The sequence below is a fragment of the Primulina eburnea genome, chromosome 11, assembly GCF_022965805.1.
Source record: "Primulina eburnea isolate SZY01 chromosome 11, ASM2296580v1, whole genome shotgun sequence".
Lineage (NCBI taxonomy): Eukaryota > Viridiplantae > Streptophyta > Magnoliopsida > Lamiales > Gesneriaceae > Primulina > Primulina eburnea.
The window spans coordinates 13,250,624-13,266,713 of NC_133111.1; the positions used below are offsets into that span (position 1 = coordinate 13,250,624).

A 16,090-nucleotide genomic window follows, 5' to 3' on the forward strand; every position below is an offset into this window, starting at 1 on the left:
CGCTGCGGATATTACTATGGACGGCGTGCATTCAAAGCACGCTGCGGATAGTAACTTGATACTATTCAAGGTGTGCCTTAAAAGCACGCTGCGGATATTATTATGAATGGCGTGCATTAAACGTCCGCTGCGGATAAAAATATCCGCAGCTTGCATTTATATGTGCTGTTAATAAATTATATAAACGGCAGCGTACAATAAAGGCACGCCGTTAATAGTATTATTAACGGCGTGCAAGTTTATGTGTGCTGCAAAAAGTAAATCATTTTTTTTAAAAAAAATGTGTTCAGAAATTAACGGCGTACATTTATCGTACGCCGTCAATAGCATTATTCACGGCATGTATATTATAAGCACGCTGTGGAAAATGAGGATGAATTTTAAATTAGCGACGGTTTTAGTAAAATCGTCGCTAATTATAAAGTTGCGACGATTATAAGGCCACATTTAGCGACGGATTTATATGAAACCGTCGCCGATTTAAGGCCACATTTAGCGACGCTTATTGATGAACCGTCGCTAATAGTCTCACATCGGCGACCGTTTAGTAGAAAACCGTCGCTAAAAAATCGTAAATTCTCTATTTATAGCCAATCTCCGTTCCAATTTTCTTCACCACACTTAAAATTTTTCTCTACTTATATGATTTAAGTTTCGATTTAAATACCTGTTTTTGTTTTAATTTTTGGTTAATTTTTTAATTTTTAATTAAGATCATGAGTATTTTTTAATTGTTAATTAAGATCATGAGTATTATTATTATAGTTGTATTTTATTTTTATAAAAATGTATTGAATTATAAAAGTAATTTTTTTTTTAAATTTACGCAAAATTTAGCGACGGTTTTGGAACCGTCGCGAAATTATAACACCGTCGCTACATTTTAAGACCGTCGCTAAATTAGCAACGGTTTTACCGTCGCCATTTAGCTTCGCTAATATTTTTTTGTTTTATGACTATTAACGGCGTATAGGTGCACGCTGCAGAAAATTGTATTAACAGCGTACATATGCACGCTGCCAATAGCTTAACTATCAACTGCATACACTGCACGCCGTTCTTAGACTAAACCGCAGCGTAAATCGCACGCCGCCAATAGTATCAAACTAAAGACGGCTTTCAACTTTACAGCGTGCGTCGCAGCGTGAAATACACGCTGCGGATACCTTTCCGCGGCGCATATTGCACGCCGCGGAAACCCACTTTTCTTGTAGTGAACATAACGTATCAACCCTAACTCATAAACATAAAGTTCGGAAAAATGCAAGGTCCTCGGGTCAACTTGCACACACCCAGCTCCGCTTACTCAGTCTTCAGTGCCTTCAGTCTCCATATCATCATGCTCACCTACATCATTCACACCTAGTGAATCTAAAGACTCAGCACACCTTAATCGTACGACAAGTACATATACATAAAACGCAACAGTGAAAATTACTGTAACTAACGTACATGTCATGATCTTAAAAGCATGAACTTAAACATAGCATGCCAAAGCATAACACGTCCATCACATATATCATCATATCAACATATACATGTTCATTTTCTTTATTTGAATTCAGATCATTAGTTGTGGTTTTCGTATCAACTCTAGCCGATGGATCCATCTACATATAACCGCGGTACCCGGCGGCGAGGACATCAGTGACATTATTACCCAACCATTAAGCTTTGGCCTTACATGTTCGTGTTCATATTGATCATAACCAACTCCCATCCTTCAAAACATATCATTGTATTCATCACTTATAAAAATCAAGCATATACGTAAATTTCCTTAAAATCAAGCATGTAACGTATTTTTAGTATCCCATGAAAATCATGTTCATGATTACATGTCCATTTGTGATCAGGGCGCTGCCAGGACTGCTAACTCGACTCGGGGTCCAAAATGACCATTTTGCCCCTGGAAACCCTAATTGACCATTTTACCCTTAACCTTAAAATTTTGACCCGAAGCCAACCAAAATCCTTAAAACACCTCAAAACATATTTATAATCGTTTCATAGACGTAAGCTCGAGCCCATTCCGTAACTTTTACTATTCGTTTTAAAACTTGGATTGGAGTCTCGGTTTTAATCCGAATCAACTCGAAACTCGACCAAACCTTTCCCAACTTAAACCACAACTTAATCACACCCTATTAACCCTAACCAACCATATTCCGGAAATTTTGAGCCCCCTAATCTTGGCTGCAACCTGTTGGAAAAACTCTGTACGCATAACCCTAAGCCTAGTTGCACCGAGCCAAATCTTCGACTCTACGCCTAACCGACATGAACCAGCTCCGAACCAACACTTTCTATGACCAAGACCAGGCCATGGAACCCCTCCTGGACCAGCCCAACTCGTTCCTACTGCCCATGCACCCAACCACACGTGAATCACCCAAAAACAAGCCCAAGTCCTACCCTACTCGACTCTTGTCCCTCGATCTACTCCTAGGCCGTGGCCAGCCGTGGTTGAGCCATCCTGGTTGACTCCCCTAAATCCGGTCCCATTCCCAAAGCCCGATCTATTCCATATCGAGCCAACATCCACGAAATCTGACCGGTCCTCTACCATGACACGTTCCAAACCCAAATCCAGCACCTAGACACCTTCGATCTCAACATGTACAGCCCTTCGAAAAACGTAAATCAGCAGCCCCTTACACAATCACAACAAGGACATAAGTTTCATGCAAAGAAAATGCATATTACATGTCAAAAATCATATAAAACTTACACAACATGATTCATCTATGATTTCTCATCTAAAAAGATACAAACCAACATATATTGATGTGAATGATGAGGAAAATGGGATATTGGTGTGCCTTTGCATTTATAAGCTCGAAACCTTTGAGATATACGCGTAGAACTTGCACCAGAGAGACGGTGAAGGAGTTCTTTGCAAAGCTTGAGAGGATTTCGAAGGTTGTTGCTGTATTTGTTTTAAAAAATGGCTGCTGAATGGGAGAAGGGGGCGTCCGAGTTTAGGAATAGTTTAGGGTTTGAGTGTCGGGATTAATTATAATATTTAGTGCTAATGAGCCCTTAATTAAAAATAATGAGTTAAAGTATAATTTTGGGGCCGGCCATTATGCATAAAATAATCCCATTAAGCCCAAAAACACTCCCGAAAAATATTTTGTTTAGGTACGTTTTTGAAAATATTGCCCGAACCCTTAAAAAGTCTCTTACTCTCTAAATTTTGCATACCAGTTTAAAATATGACCCGACGAGTAAAAAACCCAACCAAGGCTCATTTTCGAAAATCACCTATAATTACACCGTATATTAAATAATTAAAAATAATTATTTAATAAAAATATTTTTTCTTAAATATCCTCCACCTCTGTTCCTTGTTGGAGCGCGAAATACTATTAGAAGTCCAATGCATGAAACCTTAATAAATCATGAAATAAAACACAAATCCACACAATAACCATGCATTTAATGCATTAAAATAATTAAACACATATTTTTGTAAAACTGTAAATTGCATGCATTCAGATTGTCGCTGATACGATGGTATGTAAGGCCAATGATCAGTTGATGGGTGAGAGTGTCGCTGATGTCCCTACCGTCCGGTACCGTGGTAATACATAGGTGGATCCATCGACCTATAGCTAATACGAAAATCACAATTGATGATCTGAAATCAATAAAATGGAAACAAATATGTATATGATGAAAATAAAAAAGTATATGATGAAAGAAAAATATTTAAGTTTATGCATATTCATTAAAAATATTTTATTAAAAGTATTTTCAATGTTGCTTGTGAATGTATATGTATTACTTGTTATCATGATTAACGTTTGTTGAGTTAATAGACTCAGTAGGTGTGAACGATGCAGGTGAGCTTGATATTGATGGGGGTTTTGATGGTTGAACTAGTTGGACTGAAGGTGCACACAACCTGAGGACCGTCGCTAGTTTTCGGCAAATAAAATTATGCTTATGATTTATTATTACTCAAAGATTTTATAACTTCTATGCTTTTGAGGGGTTTTTGAGAAGATGTTAGAGTTAGATTTATTTTGGAAATAATGTTAGCTTAGGGTTGGTTGACATTTACGATTTTATGTTTTAAATGTGTTCTTTTGGATTTTCAAATAATAATTGGTTGGATTATTTTTTAAATGGTGCAAAATATTTATATAAATATATATGTGGTTCGGCCGAGTGGTAAGGAGGAAAAAAATTAGTACATTGTAAAGAAAAACGAGTAGTGTACGTTTCAGCTTTGGGTAATTAATATCAAAGTAGACAATTGGAACCAATAACCTTAATATAATAGGCCTAATATAATGTAGAAAAAATACCTCGTTTAGGAAATTTTTCGAAAATATTAACCGAGTCTCCAAAAATCGATTACCGGTTTAAAATACGACTCGACAAGTAAAAGTATATCAAAAGGCACCATTTTCGAAAATTTTACATTAATTATACCATATATTAAAAAATTAAAACAATCATTTAATTAAAAAAAATTCTCTTTACAGTCATCGGTCTCCGTTCCTCGGTCGCGTTTCAAATTACCCTTACAAATATTGTTTTATGCATTATAATAAAAAATAATATTTTTAACATGTAACCATGCCTAACCCATATAATTAATGCAATTAAAATAATTTAATTATGTATTTTCCATTTTTATTAGATTTGTATGTAGCTGGATTACGTTATCGCATTTTTTTATCTTATAACTTTGGTTTTACAACACTTAATAACAACCACTTCGACTAGTAATTATCACTATATAAGTCAAAGATCTCTTAATGATTACATAAAAACTTCTGGTTGTTTAAGAACTCTCGGTTCACCAGAAACAATAACATAATCCAACAGTTAGCTTTGATGGCATGATTTGGTATAGTACTAAAAAATGATCCTTATAAGATCTGATGTAGTATGATACGCATGTGCTAACTTGATAGTCTTGATATATGATTGTTTGAGTGTGCTCAAAGATCTTGAAATAATTGCTATTCTAAGAAATTTATTTCTTTTTTGTCTCGATTCTGCATATTTTTAGTTTAAAAGCTTCAACTGTCAAAAATTCTTTTCAGTGATCATCTGTACTAACTCTCGACATAATGGTCTTGTCGCTTTTGATCAACATAAACATCATTGAATAACCATTTAATGTTTCTTTGCATTTTGTGACTTTTAACCCTCTGCTTCTAAAAATGCTAATTTGACTTAGACACTTTGAAAAATATTTTTTCAACGGGGAGTTGGTCGGATACTTGTGCTTTGATTACTATAACATATAATATCTGAACGGTTGGATTTAAAGTATCCAATTTGATCTGCTAAAGTCTGACATGTTAGACTACTGATCATCTCGACGATCCGGTTTGAAGAAGATTCTTGATATGACCTTCTTATGTTATGCAGCTTGAACATATTATAATATGCCGAGCGACTTAACTTGATCCAATGGTCAGAAGTTCTGTAATACAAAGAAAAATAGTTGGATTCTGAAGCAGCTCGATGATGTTATTCATCATTTACCAAAACTTGATATTTCTAACAATTTCTTCCTTTTTGGTGATGACAAAACCAAGTTGCAAATATTACATATAAATATTTAAAGAATTAGTAGCAACTCAAGATACCAAATTGTTCTTCATTAAAATAATGAATAACATTACAACAATTTTAAGAAGAAATCCTAATACACCAACAAGAGAAAAAATTATCTAATCTCAAACTTTTTGTTCTCTTTCACTTTGAAAATCATCTAATTTTTATCTCTAGGAACTTATTTTAGAAATGACCTTTCCAACAAATCCTTCCTACATCATGAACGCTCTAACAATCGATTTCGAATCAATTTATTCCATGTAAGATGCTTCTATCTCACAAGTCTTAAAGGTTGTTGATTCATTAGGACTCAAGAATTTTATCAGTTCATCTTTGGGCATCTACGTGGATGAACTGACAAGTTTCTAAGAAAAAGTAATAGTAACTGATAACAGAAAGATACTTATGCCTTTGGGAGAGGGCAGTCTATTTATCGAACAAGATTACTTATTTTCCCTATTTCAATAGCCCATTGTAGGGCTGACTGACTTTTCTGAAGTGCCTTAGCAAGCAGTTGAAGACATGAAACTCAAATTCTCTGAATTCAATTATCCTATCAAAATGTGATAGGATCGATTAACGTATCAAGAGGGGGGAGGAGGGTTGAATAAACACTCACAAATAAAACTGATCTTTTCGAATTTTGAGTTCAGTTTTGTGACAAACTGATTCTCGGAATCTTGTTGGTCATTGACAATTAGTTAAACTAAAGTAGTTGCGGAAAGTAACTGACTGAAAGATAGAATACGAAACTGAAATAAAATACACAAGGATTGTTTTTGGATGTTCGGAGATTTCAATTACTCCTACGTCACCCCTTCTATCTCAAGGATATGATTTTCACTAAAAGACTTTGATCGAATACAAGGCTTGTACTGACCCACTTCAGTTTGGACTTATCACTGCCAAAAGCTGAAACTCTTAGTATTACAAAATGTTCTCATTGCGTAACTGAACATAGCACTATTGAATTTAACGATTATTACAAAGTGCTAGTGAGCACAAATTGTAGCCTTGACTGCTAAGAATAAACCAAGTAAGAGTGAGCTAAGTTTTTGGCAGAGTAACAACAATCTTTGAATAGAGTGATCTTCTTGTTCTTCAGCTGTTCTTCTGTCATATTTATAAGCTTTCCTTCCAACGGTAACTTGAGATATATTTGAATCTTTGTATCCGTTGATTGCCACTTCATTATTTCTTGGGCATTGTTTGGTTCATTTATTGTAATGTGGCGTCTTAACTGCTTTAGCCGAAATGCGTTGTTCTAAGCTGTATTGATTGAAGTGTGGCGTTTCACATTCAGTTGCAGTCTTCTATGTCTCTTTGTCGGTTGAATGTTCTTTCCCGAGACATGTTTAGTTGAAGGATGCTTAGCTTAAAGGCATACGTCTGAATGTGTTATCTGTCGGTTGACGTGTTCCAGATTTGCTGGTGAGGAGAACAACTGAATTGCGTTTCAGTTGCGTAGATTAGTTTACTAGATTCAGTTGCTGAGTTCAGTTTACTCGATCAGTTGCTGAGTTCAATTTATTCGAGCAGTTGGTTCGTATTTTCAGTTGGTTCATATTTTGTCAAACGCCGGAATTTAGTTTCCAACAAAATGTCTAGGAAGAAGCAAAAGATGAAGTTGGAGTATCAACTTCTGGATGATGTTGTGGCCAAGACAATGTTGGCGAAGGCAAGCTCATTTGATGCATACACTATAGAAAAATTTCTGATGATGACAGTCATTGCCTCGAGACTCAAAATTAATTGGCCAGTCATTCTATTCCAGATTCTTAAGACAATGATTCAAAATGAGAATCCATTAGTTGGATTCGCCATTCCATTGAGCTGATTGTTTGAGGATGCATGAGCCTTGCTGAACAACTCTGTAACTCTACACAAATTCAAGGCTCTCATTGCACCAAATATTCTCTTTCAGGCCTAAAGTACAAGCACTGAAAATCTATACTGTTGGGGTGTTAACAATCAAGAAGAAATTGGAGAAGGAAAGAAACCCATAGCAAAGAAGGAATCAAAGAAATTGTATCCAAGCCCAAGAGGAAACTGATTCTGCAATCCGTGACTTTGAGGTAGCAACTACTCCTCCTCCGAAAAAACCTAGAACAACAAAAAATAGACTATTGTCTACACCAGTCAACACATTACCTATCTCTCGTGTGCAAGTGGTCGAGGTCATTATAAACAAGGTTACTGAAGAGCCAGCAAAAAAATTGAAACTGGTAGCGGTGCTAGCTCCACCCAGAAAAATCAATATCCCAACAGCTCTCCCTCATCCAACACCCACAAAAGGAGTGATCATTAAAGATCTCATCAAATCTACCGGCTCAGGACTGGTCTCTACTTTCTCCTCCTCAGCCTCAGGAAAAGGAAAAGAGAAGGCACATGAAGTTCAAGTCTCGGAACCAATATCAGCAATCCAGACACAAATAGACCTGCTGATGGATGAAGTTAATAAATTTGCTGAAGAAAATAATTTTTTTTATGAATGAGTGAAACTTAGAACAGTCAGGTTCGCTAAAAAGTTGAAAAAAGAGGATGTACTGAACATATACATAGCACTAAAGAAGATTGTGCTGCAACAAATCAAAACTATGATTATTACTGAAGCCCTTCAATGTCCAGATTATCTTCTGGATCTTCTCAAGATTCAAAAGCTGACAACAATTTGTGTTGAAGACATATCAAACTATGATCTTTTATGCCCAACCGCATTTGATGATATAGTAATAATAAATGAACTGGATATGGACCTGGTTTCCTTGTACATGAAGGTCAAATTCTAGGAAAATGAGCACACACTTTTTGAGCCAGTAGATTCCAAGGAAGATAAAGTGGCTAGATCTTTATCTTAGTACGTCTTTGAGCAGCTGACTACAACTGATTCCATGGAAGCCTAGCTGCTTTCTCGGCCAGATATTGTCACTTATTTTCCTTTGAGGCAGATTACTCTTCGAAATATTGAAAAAGTTGTACAATCCATTGCACAACAACAACAATCCTTTCCAAGTTACAAAATCACACCATCTACGTTTCAATTTTTGAAAACCGACCAATCTCCTCTGAAGTAGCATTTTACAAGCCAAACTGAACAGTCAACGCACGTCGATAAGTTATTATTTGATCATTTTGAGGATCAAATTTTTTATTAGAATTTCCTTGTGAAATTTGTGTAATTGAGAGTAAGAAGTCTTACTGCTCAAATCAATTTAGATTGAAGTTTATTAAGAGTTTCAGTTATGTAGTGTTAAGTCCTAATGAAGTGGATGTCTTCAAATTTCTTGAAATAGGGTGACGTAGGAGTATTGAAGTTTCTGAACATAAAAAAACAATTTTATGTCTATTTATCTTTCAGCTTACCTATCATAAGTACTATTCAATAGAACCCAACTAATTTTTTTGATAAGCCATTTGTTAAAACAATATCAGTCAGTCTATTTTCGTACAATACATTCTAATTGACTTACTGAAAACATAACCGACAAAAATAAAATTTTAGGGTTGCTAACACCACCAAAATATTTGTTGAGATAAATTTATTCACCAATCCTCTAAATTTATTTCCAATCGTAACATAAAATGACGGAAAAAAGATGTAATATTCATATTTAATATCAAAAGCATCGAACAATATGTTTCATGTTTACAAATTCAAATAAAATAAAATAGATATATCAAATTATTCTAAATATCCATTGTAGTGTAACTTTATACTCAACATTTTAACTACTTAATTATATATTTTTTAGTAAAGTTATAATTTTTATTACCTAGTAATTAAGATTTTGTATTTAAGATGAGTTGATAGTGTTCTTTTGGGCGCGGCCAACTAATAAAATTTTAACGGTCCCTGGCCGAATGAAAACTAATAAAATTTTAACGGTCCCTGGCCGAATGAAATGGATTAAGAAGACTAATTGGGCTTTGGAAATCAGGAAGTCCGGACCAATAAACACATAAGGCCAATCTAATAGGGTTCTTAATAGAAACTAGCCATCGAGGCACACGCGTTGCGTGTGTCATGAAATATATAGAACTAATATATTATACATTCATGGGTCATAATCACACCAAAACATTTTTTATTTGATTCATGGAAGACAGTGAATTCCAAAGTTTAAATAAATCTGGCAAACTCAATTTGTTTCTTTACATGATATAGGTTTTGATAAAAAGAAATAATTTTCTTTTGAAGCCGTAATATCATCTCAACTAATAAATTGATAAAAAAAAATTAAACATGTATTTATATTTAGACATTTTATGCATAAGTTAAACGCCCTCTGTTCTAGCGTAATAAAAAAACAAATCTTTTTAAAAAAATTCAATGGAAGCATAAAAGTATTTGAAATTGAATTCAAGACAATAAAATGAATATGAACTCACAATGGTGGGATACTTACTGATAGGAAAAGCGAGCAGTGCTATTGTTTGAACTAAATGATAGACGAATGCCGTGTGCTACACTTTCCAAACAATATAAACAATGTAAATACTAAAGAGAAAGCAAAAGAAGGTTTACATGTATTGCTTATGCAAATATATATCCATTTGTAAGAAGGAAACTTCGACTTGGAAAAATGTACGCCGTACATACAGTACAACCATTATCATTGCTTATCTAAATATATACCTCAGTTATAGCAGTATAGCACCAAAAAAGAAGAAATAAAGATTACTAACCCTATTTTAGAAGCTTAAATAAAAAAAATACTAAGTGACAACATTATATTCTAGATCCAAATCAAATTTGACAAAATCAGTGTAAAATTACATGAGGTATTTAGTTGTCTAACATTTTGTAAATGCAAAAGCACACAAAACTCATACCTCAATACAAACCACCAAAAACAAATGAAATTATTATATCAGCATAGTACAATTTTTTTGTGTGTTGAAAGTTACATTCATGTATTGAGAAGGCATCAAGGAACATTAAATTACAACTCCCAACCAAAATTGTGGCAAAGTCACTAAAGGATTAAGAATTCTAATGTGTGAATGTAGAAGGCCATATCCCATTCTCGAAGTGAAAAAAACAAAAAAAAACTTTATATTATTTGACGAAATTGAATGATACCCAAAAGATAAATCAATAAATCAAACACTGGTGTCACAATATGGAATGAAGCATAGGAAATAACCCAAGCATAATGTCAGCAGTAACCCACTTGAGAACCATTTGTGTCAATTAGCAACTCCTTTGGGGCATAAGCATCAATATCTTCCACTTTCACCTGTCACACCTTAACTTACAGTAAAGCACTGTTTCTGTATTCGTGAAGCATGATCAAAGTGCTATGTTTAGATATCAAATTCAATAAAGCTTTTGCAGTTTTAGGAGAGTACCACCTTCCGGGAAGAAAAGTATGACCTGGACAAACTTACATGTGTGGCTCTGCAAAATTGTTAAAAGATTCCAACAATTATACACAGACAAAAAAAAAAAGAATCAATAACTCAAATAATCAATATTGGTGATTGAGTTATCCAAGGAAAGGATTTGTAGTATTGTATTTGATAAAAGGGCTAGTCAAACTTATCGTAACCATTTCTATTTCTGATCATAAACTCCTTACACCAAACATTATCCAAATCATTTTTTCGACATAAATGAAATCTCTATCATACATTTAAATTACCTGTTAATCCCTTGAGCACATTGAAACAAAGACAGTGTCCTCCACCAGAACAGGTCCATTTACCCTCCATTTTTTTTTGAAAAAAAAATTACATTATCAAACGCATTACACACACAGAGACACATATAAGTATGTTTTCCTCACAAACGTTTTCACAAACAGGTCGCATGCACATCGATATGAAATGGTCACCTCTTTAACGGCTATTCGAGCCTTCTCTTTTGAAATCTTTTCAGGTTCACCTTGCAGTTCTGGCACTGTCCAAAAAAAAAAAAATAGAAGCAGCAGAAAATCAACACAAAACACACATTCGAGTAAAGATGTTGCTGTGGATTAATTAACAAACATTCGAGTCTGAGGGAACGAAACGGAATAGAGTTGCCGACGATTTCACGGACTTCTTCTAGTTTTTGAAGTTTCCCGTCACAAAAAGTAACCGGCTGTGACAGCACAACGGCCCTCCCAGCACCCGCCGCCGAGAATCAAAACATTGTCGTAGAAATGAAGGCAAACCAAATAAGATTACTATTCCAAATTTACCGTAAACTGATCGAACTTCAGATGTATTCAACGGGCTGGTGTATTTGTTGTTCTCTACACGACCATTGGTTTTGTCCTTCCAGAAATGTTAGTAGAATTCTTGTGCTTGAGAAACATATTTAACCTAGATTTGAAAAATGAAGAAAGGATAGTGGAGTTTTAGGCGCCTCTTCGTTTGGATTTGGAAGAGAAGAAGATATTCTGATTAGGTTGGAAATCTGAAAAACTGTCATCTTCGTTTGGGATTTGGGAGAGAAGATTAGGTTGGAAATCTGAAAAACGTGGAGAGGTGGAGTGAGGGTATTTTAGGGAGTTTGAAAAACAGACCATGACAGTTACTCTAATATGCTCAGCTTTAATAAGTAGTAAGAGATGAGCAACTTTTGTTTTTAATTTTTTTTTTCTAGGTGAAAGGAAGTTTTATATGAACCAAATATGAAACGTATTATATTAGGATGGATCTATTTATTTGGTAGTTTTGATCTATTAATTTATTTATTAAAAATAAAAAAAATATAAACCAAGAATTTTTTTCGATAAATAAGTTGGGCCTAAATATCCAATACAATGAATTCTTTTGGTCCAATTATTTTCGAAAAAAATGTAGCTTGGAATGGGAAGAGGTAAGCGTTAGCTAGGAAAACAAAATTAATTTTACCAATTTCCGAGTTCTAGCTCATTCTGTTTTTTTTAATGCTCGCTTAGGCTAAGGCAACACTATTGACGGTTCTTCTCGAAAAAGAAGTATCCCTTGTCTAAGTTTATTTACTCAGATTAGTGCTTATTGAGTCAAGATTTTATCGTCTTTGTTTTTTTTATTAAAATTTGTAAAACCCAAAAATTAGCGAAGCCGATACGGTAAATTATATCAAGGGGTTGATTTGCTAGTATAGTCACCATTATCATGTTTTCATAAATCATAAAAAGGAACACCAAATCTAAAGAAGATGAGTAGATATTAAAAACAAAACGTCCAATTCATTACATATAAGAGTCTTTACATGTCTGATTGATGAATCTAATTAAAAGGAATGATGATGTTCCCGATGTTGTTGTGCCACGGATCGGCCAAGTGATACGCCAAGTTCTCCAGTGGTCCTGTCCCGGGGTAGGCCGATTGCTGCACGCAGAACCCCACGAATGCCAACATAGCGAGACGCCCTAAATTATTTTATTTTGGAAGAAAATTATATAAAAAAAATGTTCAGTCGTTATGTATGGATAAAATATGATTTTAAAATAAGACAGGAGGATGGTCGGTACCATTCTTGATCTCCTTTATCTTGTACTCGTGGAAGGTTTTCGGGTCTTTCGAGAAGCCCAACGGGTCGAAAGCCCCGCCCGGATACTTCTTCTTCTCAGTGTCCTTCTCAATGCTCCTCTGGTGCTCCACAAAGGCAATGGCCAAGAATTCTATCACCAAAATTGTGGGCAGGGTGCCCCATGGAACCGGGTTGCCCAGATACGTGGCTTGCCCACCCGGAACCGCCGCCCATTTTTGGGCCTCGACCCAATTACCCAGTCCCAATGCTTCAGGAACGAGGATTCCGGGCTGGATTATCACCCATAGATATGTGAGACGACTTTTTAAATTTACAGTCTTTCTTTCTTCTTTTTTTCAAATTAAACTTCAAATATCTAAATGTTTAAAGAGCAAAAATATTATATGTGAAAATCTTGACAAATAAAGACTTTTGTTCTGGAAAAATATAATGTTGTTGGAAAAAGAACATACAACAGCAAGCATAGCCCATCTGCAGTGGTACACTTCAGATTCCTTGAATCTCTCAAGATTCTCCGGGACCGCCCCTAGGCCAAGTGGGTCGAATCCAAAGTCTCTGATATTCAAACATCGGAAAAAAAGTTAACTAGACCATTTCAACACTTGATCAAACATAAATTTGTATTAAAATCGGATAAAGCCTCGTACGCGGGAGCGGATCCGTCGAGGTATGGAGGACGGGGCTCGCCCGGCATCCATTCGGCGCCGGACATGGAGAATCTAGAAGTTGTCAAGTTGACGCCGAAGCTGACCGACGATGCGAATTTCGACTTGGAAGCCGAGAGGAGGGAGGGGCGTGCCGCCACGGCGATGCCGCAGCTCATGGAGGCGCTGGCTGCCATGGGCTTTTGGTGTGATGCTGTGTTCGGTTTTGGGTGGGAGAATGCTTTGGTACGATCACAATGAAGGATGATGCAGTATATGGAAAACGGGGGATATGGGCAAAATCCAAATGTGGGATGTCATTGGATGAAGATATTGGAATCTGTGATGTGATTGGGCCACGTGTGCTTTGGGCAATCCAGTAAGATGATGATGTGGAGAATCCAAGTTGGATATCGTCATGGGTTTTTGTGGTGGAGATTCTGTACTTGGATTGAGGTTGTGGTTTGTTGTCTACGTGGGAAATGCATGGCCATATACTTATATATGTATATATATATATATTTATATATATATATATATATATATATATATATATATATATATATATATATTCTCATGTAAAAATAATTGATTTGTAGGTCATAAATGGATATTAAAGCAAAAGTACAAAATGAACCATTGAATCGATCTGTACAACATTAGGTTAGTAATTAACGGAACATTAAAATACTTATCTTAGCCGTAGAAATCGATGAGGTTCGATTCTGTCCATACCTAATACAAATATGCTCTAGTCATTAATGAATAATATTTATGAAAGTTGCTCGAAATTTATGCTTCAAGAACTAGAGAACATGTGAATGCTAGTTCAAAAAATGACCTTGCCAAGGGTACGTTGCGAAATGAACTCTAAAAAAAATGTTTCGTGTTAGTTTCTATTGTCACATAAAAGTCTCAATTCTAACAAAAGAGAGTGAAGGTTTTAATAAATGAAATAATGAATCATCCATATAACCGACTCCGCAACAAGCTAATAAAAAAGCGTACTAACATCAGGTGCCACAATCCAGTACTACTTTATGAAAGAATAGACAAAATTATTTGCATTCATCAGTCATGCAGCACAAAATCACTTCTTATCATGTCCTATAAAAACTAGTAAATGATAGGCATCATGATGCATATACTCCTGCTTCGTCGACTACAAGAAAAATGATCTAGAGTGACGGGAAATGTCGTCATTAAATGTCCAAAACCCGTCATAAATTAATTTTAGTGACGGGAAAATTCCCGTCATATACGTTCATTACTCTCCTCCTAGGTAAAAGTAATTAATGACGCTAATGAGATCCGGTCATTATTGGTATACCATATTTAGCGATGGGATTATACCGTCATTAAAATGAATATTAATGACGAATATTTCGTCATTATACTACCATTTGCCCCTCAGTAAATAATATTTAAATGACAACACATTTCTTCATTATATCATTATTTACCTCTTACTATAAGTTATTTTAATGATGAAATTTACTATAATTTTAGTTATTAGCCCCTCACTAAAAATCGATTTAACTATGAAATTACCTCTCATTAAATCATTAATTACCCTCATTAAAAAATATTTTTAATTGTGATGAAATTTATAATAATTATTTGATATGAATTTGTTATTATATTAAAGATAGCATTATTAATAAAATATGAAATATGGAACAAGTAAGTTTTTTGAACAAAATATTTTATATAAACAACTGCATCCATATCTATTCCTATATTCAAAAGTTACAGAATTTCGATTTGTTAAAAAACATGAATTTTGATGGATACTTGAAGTATTTCCTAATATCTACTCCTTGGAGTACAAAAATATTTGAGGACCATAAATGGTGATCACTTAGTAGTTGCTTCAAAATATCATAGACAAATTTCCTAATCAATGTTTGAATTCTTCTAATCTTCTTTGAAGCATGACATCAGATTAAGGCAGTATGTCATCTGTAAAACATAAATAGAAAAAATCAATTAAAATAAAGATGTCATTCAACCATAAAGTAAGAGTGAAAACTTTGTTGATGTCGAAGTTTGTAAACAAAACATCTTGAAAAAAATGATATATTATGTCAAACACATGTGAAGTAAATTGTAAATAATTAAAAAATAAAGTCTGTATACATGTCAACACAATGTGCCAAAGTTATAAGAGTAGCAGTTTTTAGTCAAAATATCTGGAGATGAAGAATCAACTAAGACCATCCTTCAGCTTGAATCGAAGAGAAAAGAAATAAAACCATAAAATAGTTATACATGTGATGACATTGTCAACAAAATGGACACACAAGGTAAAGTTAACTTTCTTGGAAAAAGATTGGGCTTGAAATGTACAGCCGCGAGTCACAAATGTCTTGAGCGCAAATAAGAAGGATAATGA

General features: G+C 34.7%; 1 protein-coding gene and 1 long non-coding RNA gene across 3 annotated transcripts; both read right to left on the reverse strand.

The window, feature by feature from the left end:
- Positions 1-10,225: 10,225 nt before the first annotated feature.
- LOC140804829 (uncharacterized) lies at positions 10,226-12,025 on the reverse strand. Of its 2 annotated transcripts, none has more exons than XR_012112208.1 (3): positions 11,575-12,025; positions 11,229-11,485; positions 10,226-10,984 (listed from the first exon to the last, which is right to left on the reverse strand). It is a non-coding gene; the product is annotated as an uncharacterized lncRNA (long non-coding RNA). The 2 variants fall into 2 exon arrangements; XR_012112207.1 differs by having other exon boundaries at positions 10,227-10,984; positions 11,769-12,025.
- Positions 12,026-12,707: 682 nt separating this feature from the next.
- LOC140805035 (chlorophyll a-b binding protein 6, chloroplastic-like) lies at positions 12,708-13,953 on the reverse strand. Its single transcript, XM_073161218.1, has 4 exons — positions 13,699-13,953; positions 13,504-13,606; positions 13,032-13,320; positions 12,708-12,929 (listed from the first exon to the last, which is right to left on the reverse strand). The coding sequence occupies exons 1-4, from the start codon at positions 13,890-13,892 to the stop codon at positions 12,787-12,789; spliced, it is 729 nt and encodes a 242-aa protein (XP_073017319.1). The 5' UTR covers positions 13,893-13,953; the 3' UTR covers positions 12,708-12,786.
- Positions 13,954-16,090: the final 2,137 nt, after the last annotated feature.